The sequence below is a fragment of the Lipotes vexillifer genome, unplaced genomic scaffold, assembly GCF_000442215.2.
Source record: "Lipotes vexillifer unplaced genomic scaffold, Lipotes_vexillifer_v1.1 scaffold22, whole genome shotgun sequence".
Classification (NCBI taxonomy): Eukaryota; Metazoa; Chordata; class Mammalia; order Artiodactyla; family Lipotidae; genus Lipotes; species Lipotes vexillifer.
In genome coordinates this window covers 3,312,222-3,330,282 of record NW_006779050.1, presented here as the reverse complement: position 1 = coordinate 3,330,282, position 18,061 = coordinate 3,312,222, and the positions used below count along the sequence as shown (strand labels likewise).

The following is an 18,061-nucleotide window of genomic DNA, read 5'->3' as shown; positions in this document are numbered from 1 at the left end:
GTGTGAAGTGCTTATGAGACTTTGAAGTGGAGAGATGTGATGCGTGGTTGGATTCCAGGGCCTGGAGCTCAGGGGCGCGATGTGAGAAGGGCACATGCTGTGATTTGATGATCTCTCCACCCCTGTCCTACCCAAACCTTCTTTCCCCTCCATCACCTTCAGTCAGCATTAATGATCCTCACAACTACCTCCATAGAGGATCAACGTTACACAGTATCAGAAGAATGTGGGAGAGGTAAAATACTATATTGCCTGTTGGCTGAAATGTTCTCTGAGAGTTTTCAATTCTTGAAAAACTTTCTTTCCAGTTTACCATTTTGGCCTCCAGCCAAAAGAAATGAGTAATTCAGTATTTGTTTATATCAAAGGCTGAAAAACATCACACTCTACAAACATTCTATCTTTTTTCCCCTTTTGGTTGGCTTTTTCTGTTTCCCATCACTATCACTCCTAAAAGCAAAATTTCAACTAAAAGTAAATCATTGTTAGGATTGAATGACTCTACTTATGTTTGAAATTTGTATTCTTTCTTAGCTGAACATACTGAGAATCAGCCCTGCCTCGAGGCCTGGCTCAGATGCCACCTCCTCCTTTCTTTCTTCCTGATTTTAGCGGCAGGAAGTCTCTTCTTTCTCTACATTTAGTTATTAACACTGGCACAGAGCCTATCTCATCCTGCCCTACGTTGTGGTTACTTGTGGATCTATATCATTTGTTCTACTAGGCTGTTAGTTCCATGAAGCTGGGGACTGTGTCTTATACATCTCTAGCTTCTGCAGTGCCTAGTCTAGCTCAGTCAGTACTTTGAAGGTATAAGGACGATGCACTTCTATATAAAAGGCCTAAAAAGTGTGAACATGATGTAATCTTAATAAGCAGATTGTAGTTTTAGGAAAGAATGTTTACTGGAAAAATAAATATATTTAACTTGTCTGCCTATCTTATGACCTTATTACATATTAGAGATCTTAACTCTTTTTTTTTTTTTTTTTTTTTTTTTGTGGTACACGGGCCTCTCACTGTTGTGGCCTCTCCCGTTGCAGAGCACAGGCTCTGGACTCGCAGGCTCAGCGGCCATGGCTCACGGGCTCAGCCGCTCCGCGGCATGTGGGATCTTCCCAGACCGGGGCACGAACCTGTGTACCCTGCATGGGCAGGCGGACTCTCAACCACTGCTTCTTCTCTAGGGAAGCCCTAGAGATCTTAACTCTTGATGAAGCTTCTTAAAAGAAATCAATTTACATGCTTGAAAACACATAAAGTGTAATCTGATTGTGTCATCTACTGCTTATAATCCATTATTGTTCGCCATTATGGTTAGAATACTGATTCCCTGAGTACGAGAGTCTTCAGGCTGATGATTGCCTTATTTTAAAAAGGACTATTTTTTGCAATGTGGACACAATCCCAGTGGACTGCCCTCGCATTGCCAGACCCTCTGCTGCTTCATGCCTCTCTGGCTTTGCTTATGCTGCTTGTTCTGAACAAGGTCCTTCACCCAGCCACATGGTGAATTCCTACTCATCCATTAAGATTCAGTTCACATTTCTTCCTGCCGCCTTTCCTGACATTCTTCCTACTCCCTCCTGTCTGCAGAGAAATTCTTCCTTCTGTATTCTTTTAACACCTTGTACACCTGTCATGTCTGTCTTTGTCAGGAGACTGTATGAGATTTCAGAGCAGGTACTGTGTATTTAAAGAGCTCAAAGCTAGTGGGGGAGCAGGATAAAAAGAATAACTGTGATAATAAAGCATGATATATATGTATATATAAATATATATGTATAAAATTTATGGCAGAGGTATGCACAGAGGTTTAGGAAAGTGCTCAGGAGGGCTCCAAACTCAGAAGGAGGGGCAAAAGCAAATACTGTTTAAGCTGGGTATTGAAGCCTGTCTAGAATTAGTCCATCAGACAAGGGGAAGAATGACATTCCATGTAAAAGCATGCAAGTATGAGTATGTTACTTCCTGAGAACTGCCATCAGTTGGTCTGTTTGTGGATATGATTGGAGATGAGGCTGGTAGGACAGACAGGAGTCAAATTATGAAATGTAGGGTTGAATGCCATACTGAGAGTTTGAACCGGTATGATAAGTGTAATGATAAGTAAACATAGTGAGGACTCAGTGAGTATAAGGTGGAGAGTGGCATGGCGAAACCCCCAGTTCTTTTTTTTTTAAGATGTTGGGGGTAGGAGTTTATTTATTTATTTATTTATTTATCTTTGCTGTATTGGGTCTTCGTTTCTGCTCAAGGGCTTTCTCTAGTTGTGGCAAGTGGGGGCCACTCTTCATCGCGGTGCACGGGCCACTCACTATCGCGGCCTCTCCCGTTGCGGAGCACAGGCTCCAGACGTGCAGGCTTAGTAGTTGTGGCGCACGGGCACAGCCGCTACACGGCACGCGGGACCCTCCCAGACCAGGGCTCGAACCCGTGTCCCCTGCACTAGCAGGCAGACTCCCAACCACTGCGCCACCAGGGAAGCCCCGCCCCCAGTTCTTAATACAGATTCTTAGACACTGTAGCGATTCCTCTTTGTCATTCTTATAATTCTCATTATAGATAACATTTTATTGAGCTCTTACTATGAGATGGGTACTGTTCTAAGTACTTTATTTGGATATTCTCATTTAATCATCCCAATAAACCTATGGGTAAATTCTGTATGCACCATCTTGCTTTACTATTTTGTAAGTAAAAAATGGCAGTGCTGACAACGTCCTCTGGTTCAACCTATGATCTTCATTTTAGATCAGAGAGAAGCTGGGTAATCTGCATGGGTCACTCATTTCCCAAGTGGTAGAGCTGGGACCCAGCAGTCTAACTCTAGCATGTGTGCCTTACCCTCTTCTCTAGAGTGCACTAAGTGAACAACAGCTCACATGTTAAGAAATATTTGTCAAAGTATACATATTATCTACTCATGTTTATACATTTTTTCACATTTTTGTGTTTGAAAGTTTCAAATCCACAGAGGAATTGAAAGTATAGCAACAGTAAATAGCCATATACTCTTCATGTACAGTTGTTAACATATTACATATTTGCATGTATGCACACTCCTCTCTCTCTCTCTCTCTCTCTCTCTCTCTCTCTCTATATATATATATATACATACACACACACACACACACACACACACACACACACACACACATATTAGTGAGCCATTGGAAAGTAACTTATGACATAATGGCTCTTTGTACCTATATACTTTAGCATGCATACCATTATCACACTTAAGAAATTTAGCATAGGTACAATAATATTATGTAACAAACAGTCCATAATTAGATTTCCCAAATTATCTCCAAATGATTTTTATGTTTTTTTCTGATCCAGGTCCAATCAAGGATTATATATTTCATTTAGTTGACATTCCTCTTTGGTCTTCTTTAATTTAGAAGACTTCTAGATCTACTTTTTTTTTCCTTCTTGACAATAACATTTTTCAAGAGACCAGGTCAGCTGCTTGGTAGAATATTGAACAATCTAAATTTGTCTAAGGTTTCCTCATTATTAGATACTAGTTAAAACTTTTTTGCAAGAATATTACTAGGTGATCATATATTATAACATTCCCATTGCACATAATGTCAGTTTGTTCTATTACTGGTGTTGCTAAGTTTGATCACTAGGTTAAGGTTCTGACTACCAGATTTTTCCACTGAAAGGCACCTTCTTTTTGTAATTAGTAAGTAATTTATGGGGTGATACATTGAAACTGTTTGACTATCCTGTTCCCCAACTAACTTTTGGATAATTTTTGCTCAGATTATTTAATGGTGGTTATAAAGTTGTTTTTTTTCAGATTCTGTCATTCCTTCTGCGTGTTCACTGGCATTCTGTAAAAAGGAGCTCTGTTCTCTTCTTTTTTTATTTTTTACTTTTATTTTTTTTGCGGTACGCGGGCCTCTCACTGTTGCAGCCTCTCTCGTTGCGGAGCACAGGCTCCGGACGCGCAGGCTCAGCGGCCATGGCCCACGGGCCCAGGCGCTCCGCGGCATGTGGGATCCTCCCGGACCGGGGCACGAACCCGTGTCCCCTGCCTCGGCAGGCAGACTCTCAACCACTGCGCCACCAGGGAAGCCCTCTCTTCATTTTTTAGAATCACTTTGGACCCGTGGATTCTTTTATTATTCAGTTGTTATCAATTCCTATTCTTATTCTTCTTGGTGCTCAAATTATCCCAAATTTGGCCAGTGGGAACACCTCCAAGCAGCTCCTGTGTCCTTTTCACTTGTTCCCATCATCCTTTCAATATGTCCTTGCTTTTTGTCACAGCAAAATATTTCAGCCTCTCTGCCCCAGCCCTGATTCCTTTTATCGTGGGACGGTATTTAGAAACAAAGATCTGGAGACTTCCCTAAGTGGTCCAGTGGTTGAGACTTCGCCTTCCAATGTGGGGGTCTGGGTTCAATCCCTGGTTGGGGAGCTGGGATCCCACGTGCCTTGCGGCCAAAAAACCAAAACATAAAGAACAGAGCCAATATTGTAACAAATTCAATGAAGACTTTAAAAATGGTCCAGGTCAAAAAACAAAAATCTTGGGAAAAAAAAAGAAACAAAGATCTGGGTGTTATGTGTGCTCATTGCTACTGTTACCCTACTTAAAAAAACAAAAACAAAAATCCACTTCACACTTCCTGATAAGTAATAACACTTTCTGATGTGTTCTTAAAGTCTCATTTGGCATTAATCTAAATTCCACTCTTCTACCACAATGAAAACAAAGAAAAGTTAAAATTTCAAGTAAACCACAAATGACAATACTTTTCAGAAGATTTCTTAAGTGGAAATGGATATTGCTTCATTACGGTAAATAAAAGTTAGCTTGAGATTCAAAGATGCAGATGCAGGCACTTATTTTCTTTGGTCTACTTTAGGAATTAAAAGTTAAATAGAGATTAAATAGGTACTTGAGAAATTTGAATTGGATTTTCCCAAAGACAAAAATAAAATAAGGTAGCCAGACAGCTCTTGGGATATAACATTATATAGAGCAGAAATCCTTATTATTTTAACATCATACTCTAAATTAATCAATCGGTTGACTTAATATTTGACTGTAGTTTATGATTAGTTTCAATTCTTAATAAAAATAATGTTACTTAAAATATGAGAACAAAAGTAATCATAGTTGTAGTAAAATACATCAGAAGAGATCACAATTCTGTACTTCATTAATGATTCAAAATCTGGGTTCTGCACAAAACAAGCAGTAGAGCAAAGAGATTATTTTATGTTGAAACATTCTGGCAGGGTTACTTTAATTTTCTTAACTTACAGACTGTATTCTTAACTGCGACTTTTCCTTCCTAGAAATGTAACCTAAATACCTTTATGCCTTTAATTACCTTTGATATTCTCTATCTCTCTCATCCTTTCCTGTTTAATATTACTATAATCTCACTCTCTTCCAAATCCACTCAAAAAGCTGGGTTTCTGGCCTTTTTCTGACTACCAGAAGTATTAGCAGATTCTCCATGGAACTGGGATAAGACATTTTTACTGAAATCAGACAAGTCACTTAACTTTCTGTGCTTTTGCTTGTCTGCTGGTAAAATGAGGATAATGTCTGTCTCTCTCCTGCCTTATATGGATACTGTGAGGGTAAATTTAATCAGTCATATAAAGTGGTTTTGCATTCTGTATTCATGAGATCGTGTAACAGATAGTATTTTATAGTGGTAACAATCAGAGGCCCTTTTATTTCAGTTTTTACTACAGAGGGAATTTAGATTTGAAAATAGAATATTCAACACTAGAGTACAGGATATTAGGAAGGCTGGAGGGTTGTTTTCCTCTGGAGATCTTGGAATCTGTAGGATTCTTCCCTCTGGATTTGTTATACCTATGATATAGGGAAGCTTGAGGTCCTTTCCAGTGGAGCCCTATAAAAATTCTGCCCCCATTCCTTCCAGGTCCCATTAATATAGCAATATAGCAATGACTTGTTTAATGCCTCTTTCAGCTACTCTTTCTCTCCCAAGGCCAACTTGCATACTTTATGTCACCTGTTTCTAAATTACAGACTCTGGAGGACAAGGTTCTTTTTTTCTGCTTTCAGTGTTCCATGTCTGAATAGCAACATGACGTACATTGCAAAAATTACAAATGATTCTTAGGATTCAAAAGACAATCTTATTTACATTAAGGAAATCATTTTCAGGCTTCCCTGGTGGCGCAGTGGTTAAGAATCCGCCTGCCAATGCAGGGCACACGGGTTCGAGCCCTGGTCCGGGAAGATCTCACACGCCGTGGAGCAACTAAGCCCATGCGCCACAACTACTGAGCCTGAGCTCTAGAGCCCATGAGCCACAGTTACTGAGCCCGTGTGCCACAACTACTGAAGCCCGCGCGCCTAGAGCCCACGCACCGTAACGAAGAGTAGCCTCCGCTCACCACAGCTAGAGAAAGCCCACAAGCCCAGCACAACCAAAAATAAAAATAAATTTTAAAAAAAAGAAAGAAAAAAAAATCATTTTCAAGTTACAGCAACACCTGAGGTTGAGTTGGCTTTTCCCTTGTCACTTTCCAGAGCCACCACCTGCTTGGGCAACTCAACATGTCCTTATTTTTTTTACAAATGTTGGCACTTGACTCCCAAGTGGGATTAGATTACATAAGAAATATTATATAGAACTGATGTGGGAGTTTAGTTTTCCCCCAACTTATTTGATAACATTGTCCAACTCAGTGTCAGAAAACATTGTCCAACTCTCAGAACCCCAGTTACATCAGTTAGGATGAATTTTTAAGAGTAAAGTCTTAGATTGCAGTCAAACAAGAGGCTTGGAACATGTGACATTAAAGAGCTATGTTTGCTTTGCCAGTTGAGACATGTTTCTTTTTCTAGTTAAAGTAATGACTTAGGGGTTATTTTAAGGGCACTTTGGAGATCGTGTTGCAGGAATGTTAGAGAGTGAATTTTGAGTGTGATTTGCCCATTTGACCTTAATTCCAGCATCTGACTTTGGGGGAAAAAGAATCTGTCATTAATTGACTACCTGTGATCCTCACCTGAATTTTATTTCTTGAGCTGCTAAACCATATATGGATGCTAGTGGCCAGTGGACCAAATGTGGCCCAACTTCTTGTCACTGATCCATGTGAAGGTCAGAGAAACAATGCTGACTTTTGTGATTAAACTATAGCAACAACAGACACATTCTTTCCTACAAACCAGTGTCTCATCTATTTTTGATGTTTTGAGAAGATCATTCTAAAATAGACTACTAAAGATAGTCCACTTATTTTATTTCTTTCCTGACCTGCTATTCACAGCAGGTTGTGAAGGTTGGTGTGTGCTGGCCACTGAGAACTCACAGTGAAGTGGGTTGTCAAAAGGTGGGTCTGCCAAAAGGTAGGTCTGAAAATGAAGTTGGGAATCATTTTCCTCTAGTCTCAAGGTGGCTAAGTATTTTCTAATCTAATTTTTAGATGTAGAAATGAAATTCTTTAGATACTTCTAAACTATATGATATAGGTATAAGATAACTTTGACAAACTGTGTTTCTTTACTAAGATTTAATCATAACATTTCTGTCCTAAGTGTGTATCCAAAGAAAGCATTTGTTGGCTTGACGGTAAACACAGATTAAGTCCAGATTCCTCAACCTTGTGCTCAAGGATAGTTAGGAATTGTAATTGTAACTGTATTGTAATTGTGTTCAGCTACAAGTAACACTGACACAAAGACCAGTGTCCTAAATTACTTGGATGGCCATTTAGGGTTAATATGACTTCCAGCTTTGCCTCTTTTCCATTTCAAGATTCACCTCATGATCACAAAGTAGCTGCTGTAGTTCAGCCATGACTTCCATATTCCAGGCAAGAAGACAGAGGAGCCACCTGTCAGCCACCTTTTTCTTTTTTTTTTACATCTTTATTGGAGTATAATTGCTTTACAATGGTGTGTTAGTTTCTGCTTTATAACATAGTGAATCAGCTCTACATGTACATATATCCCCATATCCCCTCCCTCTTGCGTCTCCCTCCCACCCTCCCTATCCCACCCCCCTAGGTGGTCACAGAGCACGGAGCTGATCTCCCTGTGCTATGCGGCTGCTTCCCACTTGCTGTCTATTTTAAGGTTGGTAGTGTATATAAGTCCACGCCACTCTCTCACTTCGTCCCAGCTTGCCCTTCCCCCTCCCCGTGTCCTCAAGTCCGTTCTCTACGTCTGCGTCTTTATTCCCGTCCTGCCCCTAGGTTCTCCTCCATAACCAATGTTTTTTCTTAGATTCCGTGTATACGTGTCAGCACACGGTATTTGTTTTTCTCTTTCTGACTTACTTCACTCTGTATGACAGACTCACCTTTTTAAGTAGCTTTTAAGTTCCAAAAGCCCCACCCAATAACTTCTGATTACATACAGTTGACCAGAATTTAGTCGCTTGGCTACCCAAATATGTCAGGGAGGATAGGGAATGTAATTTTCCACTGCTGACTCATTATCCCCTCCAAAAAAAAAAAAAAAAAGCCATTCTGTTTTCAAGAAGAAGGGGAAAATAGTACTAGTAAGCACCCAGCAGTTTCTGCCACCAGTGCCTTTTATGACCTCCCTTAGCCCTGTCTTTTGCTGCCATCCACTGTTCTAAGCACTTTGTACTGTAGCTCCACCAGAGCCGTGGTGCTCCCTGAGAACTCCCTTCATTGTCCTTCCCCATCCTTTGCTCATAGTTTGAAAGGCTTTATCTCCCATCCCAACTATCTCTGCCTCTTACCTCTAAGGCGTTGCTCAGATCACATTTCCTTTTTTTTTTTTTTAACATCTTTATTGGAGTATAATTGCTTTACAGTGGTGTGTTAGTTTCTGCTTTATAACAAAGTGAATCAGTTATACATATACATATATCCCCATATCTCTTCCCTGTTGCGTCTCCCTCCCTCCCACCCTCCCTATCCCACCCCTCTAGGTGGTCACAGAGCACCGAGCTGATCTCCCTGTGCTATGCAACTGCTTCCCACTAGCTATCTATTTTACATTTGGTAGTGTATATATGTCCATACTACTCTCTCACTTTGTCACAGCCTACCCTTCCCCCTCCCCATATCCTTAAGTCCATTCTCTAGTAGGTCTGTGTCTATTCCCGTCTTACACCTAGGTTCTTCATGACCTTTTTTTTTTTTTCTTCTTAGATTCCATATATATGTGTTAGCATACGGTATTTGTTTTTCTCTTTCTGACTTACTTCACTCTGTATGACAGACTCTAGGTCCATCACCTCACTACAAATAACTCAATTTCGTTTCTTTTTATAGCTGAGGAATATTCCATTGTATATATGAGCCACATCTTCTTTATCCATTCATCTGTCGACGGACACTTAGGTTGCTTCCACGTCCTGGCTATTGTAAATAGAGCTGCAATGAACATTTTGGTACATGACTCTTTTTGACCTCAGTCACAGTTATGATCTGCCCCTCCCCCCTTCTTTTATCTCATCTCTCTATCATAGCCCTTGTTAGCTTTCAGCCAGTGTATTAAAGTTTCACAGTTAATTTTCAAATCCTCTGTGATTCCTTCATCACCCTCACTTGCCTAGCAGAATAATTGGATGTATTAAATATTCAGTTCATGTTTATTGGACTTAACATCACATTGCAGACCTAATGCCCGCAAGATAATAGGAGATAGTCTTTTGTGCAACCGTTTTCAAAGGGTGTTCTTTTTGTAAGAGAAAAAAAATTGCTTACATCAGCATTGTGAGTATCCTATTCCATTTAATACCTGTTGGCTAATATATAGGTCGTTGGTTACTTCAGTGAATAGTCTGTTGGGTAGACGTGCAAACAGCAGTTTGAAAATACTGGCTCCCTAAACATGTAAGAAACATTAACAGCCTGGGTCTCTTGGAATGAGGGCATTTGATGTGCCCCAGATTGGGGCACTCCACTGAGAACAAACAATGAGAAAGGGAGGGTGACAATAAAAACCTTTGTTCCTGAAAAGCACCTGAAAGTACTATAAATGGATGATCTTCAAGCTGGTCAGTGGGTCAAAAGGCAACACAGCCTCAGCACCTCATATTTGTTTCATAAATAAACTTTTTCATGATTTTTAGTGGTACTTTCTAAACTTTTTTTTCATATTTTTGAGATGTTTTCAAATTCCAGTTATTTGGGGAGGTTATTACCTAGACTTGCATTTAATTATTTTGAGGTGTTTACTTTTTCTTTTTTAAGAATTTATTTTATTCAAGTGTAATTGATATACTACTTTTTCTTTTTAAATATGGCACTTTGGATGCCTCTGTGATAACTTGATTCATTCAGGTTGTATTCATATATAATTGTTAAAATTATGGAACATCTTTTTTTAAGATTAAAGAAATTTCTTTCTAACTTGCATTTCTTGGTGATTGGGCCTGGAAATTACATAAAAGGTGGCTTATTTCTGGGACTTGTTTTTAAAACTGCATATAAACTATCTACCAGGTATATAATTGACTGAAGCATAATACTGGAAGACCTTCCTAGGTAGTTCATTTCTTCTCACAGATCTGAACAGAATTGTTTCCTGTTGAATGTCATGCTGTATCTAAAATCAGATTTTTATGAATTTCCCCATTGCATTTCTCTACCATTTACACTCTGCTCACCCTTTCTCTCTGCAAACTTTTGCGTTAAATACCTACCGAGCAGCAGTAAGGATTAATCATGGTACAGGGTCCAGTTGGGGTGACAAATATACAGGCAGGAAAGGTCTGAAAGTAAGACTGGCAAATAAAGCCTGTGGAGTGTCAGGCGAGGGAAGGGTTGTTGAGAGTTGAATGAGGAAATGTAGAAAACACCAAAACTAACATGCACATCAGCTTCACAGGAGTGTTAGAGTTTTGAAGGGAATGTTTGAGAATTGTCCGAAAATGGGAGCGTCTCCCAGAATGGAGAAAAGCATGGGCTAATGTGAGAGGGACTGGAGAACACAGGGTCACTGTTGACCCCACTCCACCTGGTCCTCAAGACCCGTCTGCTCTTCACTCAGGGGTTACTGAAGCCCATCCCTTCCTGTCCCAAGAACAAATCATGGCTTCTGCATGTCAGTTAGACTCCAGTCTATCCCACGTATCATCACCATGCTCATGTTCCCAGAGTTTTTATTTTATCAGGTAATCCTCCTGATGATGATGATGATGATGAAGTTTTCATTTATAGATAAAGTATATGATCCTCAACCTGAAATTTAGGGAACATCATTGTCTGGTACCACTCACCTATGATTGCCCACCTCTTACTCTCCCCCCAGCATTTGCCCATCTCTTCAGCTTGACAGGCCTCCTCAGTGTCCTCTAAATAAATGATGGCCTGTTTGGCTCTACAGTTCTCCATGCCTTGGGTGGTCCGCTCTCTTCTCTGTCTCCCCTGGTTTCAAGATCCAGCTCAAGATCTCTCCTTCGAGGTTTTCTGTGCAACTCTATATGGATATGCTTGTGTGATGATTTCTTCCCAAATTTCATATGTGCCACCAATTTTGCTCATACATAAATATTGCCTTGAATTTAAAACATGATTGTTTTGTCTCTTTGTCTAGATTGTAAGCTCTGTGAGACCAATGACCACACTATACAATTTAGTATCTGGTGTAGCACCATACGTATATTTGGTACAGAGCAATTTCTCAGTCTGGCACCATCACGTTTTGGGCTGGATAATTTGTTTCTGTCAGGGGTTATCTGAGAATTGTAGGATGTTTAGTAGCATCCCAGTATTCTACCCACTAGATGCCAGTAGCACCCTCTTCCTAGTGTGACAATAAAAAATGTCTCCATTTGTGCTAAATGCCCCATAGGCAGCAAAAATACCCCCTGCTGAGAATCGCTGTATAAACAGAATAAATTCTAACCAGTATCTTGGTAGGAATTGAAGACTGTGAAAAGATTTGAGTGATGATGATTTATAGCATTTTGGGGTCTTGAAGGAAGACAAACTCAGTTGATGGAAGACTGGAAATGTAAAATAGAACTTTCTATTTTCTGTGATAGGCTGTAGAAAGTGTATTATAGATTGATGAGCAATTACGATGCAACTTAAGGTTAAGAATGGGCAAAATGACAGAAGTATTCTTAAGCTGAGGTATCACAAATATTTAGTTGTAGTTTTTAATTCATTTTGAACCATTTTATTCTTGGAAATACCATTTCCAATAAAATATTATTTAATTGGAAATTTATTTGGAGTTCATACTTAACCAGTATCTTTGGATTAAGAACTATGTTTTGAAGCATATTTGAGAAAATGATTTTGAAAGTATGGGTGCAGGTTATTATAAAGGGATAACTATTGACAAATAACAGTTGTGTTTATGCATAGTTTTCCAATGTTTCTTCTATTTGGCTATTTGAGTATTGTCCTCAAGTTTAGCACAATTTTCAGCCCCAAGCAATACACCACACACACACACACACACACACACACACACACAACACATGTGTGTGAGTCTGTAGTCTAGACAATGTTTACTGCTCCAGGACACAATGATCTTGTATATTTCTATTACTCTATTGTAAGTTCTTAGTTTTTTTCTTTTATTATCAAACTAGTACATGATGTAGATTCTACTTGGTTGACATGCTCCTGACCTAGAAATAATGCATGCTATCCTTTTTTCACAGCTGTGTGCCAGCCACAGTGCAAACACGGTGAATGCATCGGACCAAACAAGTGCAAGTGTCATCCTGGATATGCCGGCAAAACCTGCAATCAAGGTAGGGAAACTGTGTGACACAAGTAAACAGTCATAAGCCCTCTCTACTCCTGCCTGATATAAAAATTTAAGTTCTCATGCAAACCACTTTTCTATAACTATTGTCACCAAATATGAGATACCATTTTGCTGAAAGACAAAAATATAATAAGGGTAAATCTTTTAAAATCTGTTTAATCGTAGTGCAGTTAAAATAATTTTACACTCTTATTCACTATTAATAATGAAAATGGATTTTGAAAAAGAGAATTGCAGCATCAGTAACCTTAGAAGCCTTACATTCTGCTTCTCCTTGTTCTTCCACTAACTAGTTGGGAAGCTTTGGCAAATTGATAGCCTCCTTGGATCTCTGTTAGATGAAAACACTTTAATACTCAGAGTCAGGTAGGAGTTTTGGCTTGAAATTTTGAGGTCCCTTCCAACTCTGAGCTCTTTGATCTTTGTGATTAAATTCCCGTCAACTGTTGACCAGTTTGTAATGTTCCTCTGAGAAGGATTTTGATTAACTTAGCAAGTTATTTTTAATTAGCGTCAGATGCTTATAAAAGCAAATCATTATTTAGCCCTCACAGTGCTTGGGTATTTTACATATATTATCTATTTTTATCACTACAGTAGCATTAGGAGGTAGAGTGTTATTTATTATAATAAGCTATAAAAAATATTTCATTTGAAGAGACATCAGGGATATTCAGTGTCTTGTCCAAGTTCACAAAAGTAGTTGGTAAAAGATCTGCTATGTCAACTTAGAGCAATTGTCTATATAACTCCTGTTCTTTCTACCAGTGTAGTTTTGGATGAAGAAAACGTCACTGGAAATGTGATCCTCTGACGCATGCTGCATTACAAGGCTGACAAGACTTGTCTTTTTAATTAATTTCAACCGAAAACGTTCTACCATTAGGTGTTAAAAAGAAAAATACAGAAATAAAGAAAAGATAGGGTTAGATTTCACTAGAAAGATGCAAGGATAAAAGAGTAAAATTTTTCACTTATTCCTTAAAGTAATATTCCCTAGCATTTAAAAATTTTATTTATTTATTTATTTATTTGGCTGTGTTGGGTCTTCGTTGCTGTGTGTGGCTTTCTCTAGTTGCAGCGAGTGTGGGCTACTCTTTGTTGCGGTGCGCGGGCTTCTCATTGCAGTGGCTTCTCTTGTTGCAGAGCACGGGTCCTACGGCACGTGCGCTTCAGTAGTTGTGGCTCATGGGTTTAGTTGCTCCGCGGCATGTGGGAGCTTCCCGGACCAGGGATCGAACCTGTGTCCTCTGCATTGGCAGGCGGATTCTTAACTACTGCACCACCAGGGAAGTCCTTTTCCTAGCATTTTAAATGTCAAATGAAAGAGTTATGTAGGGTCTAACTGTCCCATAGATACATAGTTGACCTCACCTGATACAGAAATAATCTTGTTGAAATACTCTTATTCTTCAGTATCTGATACTCCTTTAAGTGTGTCATGTAAACTCATGATTTATAGACATAGTTTTCACAAGAATTAGGAACACTGAAATTTGAAAGTATATGTAATTGTTCCTGAACTACCAGATGAAATCCATGTTAGTAAAATGTGACGTGTCCAATGGTAGGACAAGCTGTTTATTCTAAAGTGTGTTCTTTAGTATCAGCTACTTGACTGACAGCTGATATTTTCCAAAGTTTCTTTTCTATCTTATAATATATTTTTTTTAACTTGGAATTTACCTAACATACGTGGGTAGTATTTTTGAAATAAGTGGGGTTCTTATTATCTCAGTTCACTCTTTTAAAAACCCATTTGATTTTTCCTCTCCAGTATAAGTTCTCAAGTAGCAGCATGTTCAGTTCTGATTATTGAGTTGTCAGTGTTCATCTGAGAGTGCCAGCATGCTTCTTTTTTTTAAGTGCTGAACGTAAACCATCAAAGGTTCCCTTAATATGTCAACACCATAAAACTTTGTTGTCCTGATGCCAGGAATGTATACATAGAAAACTTATTAAATGAAGCCACTGTTGAGATTGCAGAGAAATTCATTTAAATTTATTTGCAGGAACTACATCAACTTTAATGTGCTTCAGACACTAAAACTATCATTGGAACATGGATCCATCTCTGGGTATCTCTTATTTTCAGAAAACCAGTTTACCATGTACTTTACCCTGCAATACATACCCATTTCTCTTAAGAAAAATCGAAATATACTGAGCTGAAATCTTGCCTCCCAAAAGTAAATATAGTTGGGGGAAGAGGATTTTATTAGTAGCAAAATGGGATTTGACACCTGTAAAAATAGTGCTGCCACTGAAGATGTAATTTCAGGTTCAGTCTTGAATATAAAATTCCAGTCCATAGTAAACCTATGTGTTTTAATCATCTCTTTCTTTTCCTTCCTTACCATAAAAGCAATTGTGGGAAGCTCTTGATGGGAAGGTTTATGTTCCTTGAGAGCAGGAACCCCTTGTGGGGTCTCTCTGACTTCTAGGTTCCTGAAAACTTTTATCAAAATGATTTGCAGATGATAAGTGCACATTAAATATTTGCTTAGTGACTGTTTCATATAATGGCTTTTGGTCCTGAACACCATAGGAATGGGAAAGAGGTCCATGGAGTTGTCTGGTATAGCTCCTTAGTCTCTGAATCCGTGGACTATCTGTCAGAGTGAGAGAGGCAGCCAGGAGTGAGCCAGGTAGGTGGGAGGGTTGTCCAGAGACCCCCAGAAACGTTATTAGAGCAAATTGTCTGTATCTGCTACATAACAAATTAACTTAGTTTTTTATCCAGACCATACATTTTAATAAAATGGAAAACATGCCTCAGAGATATGGGAAATCAAATAGGTTTCTTTTTTCTTTTCTTTTTTTTTTTTTAAGCACAGAGGTTTTTTTGGGGGGTGGTTGTTTGTTTGTTTTGGTTTTTTTTTTTTTGGCCGGGCCACGAGGCATGTGGGATCTTAGTTCCCCGACTAGGGATCAAACCTGTGCCCCCTGCAGTGGAAGCGTGGAGTCTTAACCAATGGACAGTCAGGGAAGTCCCTAGTTTCTTTTTTCTTGAGGAGAGAAATGTTAAGAAGAGGTATACTTGAAATAGTTAATTTCCACAGAACTGGAGATTAACATTTGATTAAAAGTAGGTTTTGGTATAAGGCAAAAATTATATCCACTAAAAATTGTGTTGCGAGCTGTGTGCTTTAGGAACTCACCCCCTGGGAACTTGCTTGGCTGAGTGAACAGCTTGAGTAGATGAGTGCTTTCAGAGCTACCTGGGGAGCAGCAGGGATAGCAGGGCAGGCCCACTGTGGAACTGGCTTAAGTTAGCAGACTTGTTACAAGATTAGTGTGAATCTGCTGGTGGTGACTTTTGCTTGCCTCTGAGTTATTCTCTGGATTTGCCATAGCCAGATCACGTATCAAATCATGGCCTTGGACTGACCATATTCTGTAAGGCACAAGGTGCCTTTCATGGTAGATGAAATTCTAACCTGAACTCTGGTAAGATTTGCTTTTTCCCACCTTACTTTCTCTGGTAATTTTTTTTTTAAATAAATTTATTTTTATTTTTGGCTACTTTGGGCCTTCGTTGCTGTACGCGGGCTTTCTCTGGTTGCGGCGAGCGGGGGCTACTCTTCATTGCGGTGCGCAGGCTTCTCATTTCAGTGGCTTCTCTTATTGCGGAGCATGGGCTCTGGGGGCATGGGCTTCAGTAGTTGTGGCTCGCGAGCTCTAGAGCACAGGCTCAGTAGTTGTGGTGCACAGGCTTAGTTGCTCCGCGGCATGTGGGATCTTCCCAGGCCAGGGCTCGAACCCATGTCCTCTGCACTGGCAGGCAGATTCTTAACCACTGCGCCACCAGGGAAGCCCTCTGGTAATTTTAATTCATTCAGATTTCCCCCCTCCTTGAGTCTCTGTACCCATACAAATCTCCTAAGCCAAAAAGGGATACTATTATAGATAATAATCTTTTTCGTAACTTTCCCATTAGAGAATAATTTGGGGCATGTAATATACCATATCATTGCATCTTTTCAGGAATGAAAGATATTCTTTTGAATTTACAGCATGCTTTATAATAAGTTCAGAAGAAACAATTTATAAATATCAATTATTAATGTTTTGACATGGTTTATGTTTCACATGTTGAATTCCTTATCCCAAGAAGAGAATCGGTATCGTATAGCACAGAACCAGACAGTAAACTTTGGTGAGCTAGTTAAGCCTCAGTTGATTGCTTTCCTTAGCACAATAGACGAAGTGCTTTAACCCTAATATTAAGGGAGTTTCTTAAGGCCTTAGTTTTTGAACGATATGTGGTTTCAACCCCAGGAACCAATGTTCATTTAATTTGGAAGTTTAACTGGCTGTTAATAATACGAAGTCTTGAAACAGGATGAGATTGCCTTTTTGACTCTACTTTGGGTCTCACCCATCTTATAATATTTTGGTTAGGTAATAATGGCCACAATTACCATTTTTTGCAGAAAGCATCTTATGTATATTCTTCTCTTTTTTTCCAGCCCCAGATATCTCAGTCCTATCCGTCTTTGCATGGGGTGTCTTATGTGTATTCTAATTAAATGTGACCTAAATGTGACATAAGTTCTTACACTTGATTTAAAATATCCATGATCTATTGTGTTATTTATTTAAATGAGATCTTTATGCAAAACATAAATTTATGCATAATTCTGGAGTGTTTTAAACTATTGGACAACATAATAATATAGGAAAAGATTTTAAATTGGTCCTATAAGACCTAGGTGTACCTAAACAGAGCAGGTTGATAATAATAAGTTTTTATATAATCTGTTTTTTTGAGTTTTCTGTCTGTGTTGATGACTAAAATCATCTTTTGAAAAAGGACCATCTCCTTTTTGGTGCTTAAAAAAATGGATATGAGGATGTACGTGGATGTTAACTTATAATGTTTGTGTGTTCTTGGGACACAAAATAGCAGTGATCAATTTTAAGGAACATAGAAATTAAAATTAAAAAAGAGAAACCAGAAGAACTAGAAACTAATTTTTGTAAAGTATCTGAAGCATTCTTTTTGAACTCTACCAACTTTATGTAATTGTTTAATATACACTTATAAAGATTTTTTGGGCTAAAAATGACATCAGTTCAAAGTTGACTCTTATTACCTTCTTCCTGGTGTGAAGACGAACACTTGTACCCGACTCCTCTTGACCAAGGCAGTGAACAGCCTCTTTCACAACCCCTGGATCATCAAGCCACAAGTTTACCTTCAAGGGGTGAGCCTGCATTATCTCAGGTGGTCTGCTCCTCCCACCTGCACAGCTTCCTGCAGTGTTGTCACTTCTTGCCAATGTTCTAAAGACTCACCCCTGGAGTACCTAGTCCTCCACATTCCTG

The 18,061-nt window shown here is 39.1% G+C and overlaps 1 protein-coding gene across 3 annotated transcripts in view; it reads left to right on the top strand.

Moving 5' to 3' along the window:
* NPNT (nephronectin) overlaps positions 1-18,061 on the top strand; it is a 76,296-nt gene that overhangs the window by 21,384 nt on the left and 36,851 nt on the right. For 2 of the 3 annotated variants that reach the window (XM_007452159.1, XM_007452157.1), the window contains one exon: positions 12,621-12,713. In XM_007452159.1, the coding sequence (XP_007452221.1) occupies positions 12,621-12,713 (93 nt within the window). Of the gene's footprint in view, positions 1-12,620; positions 12,714-17,847; positions 17,941-18,061 lie in introns of all 3 variants that reach the window. The other variant, XM_007452158.1, reaches the window with a different exon arrangement.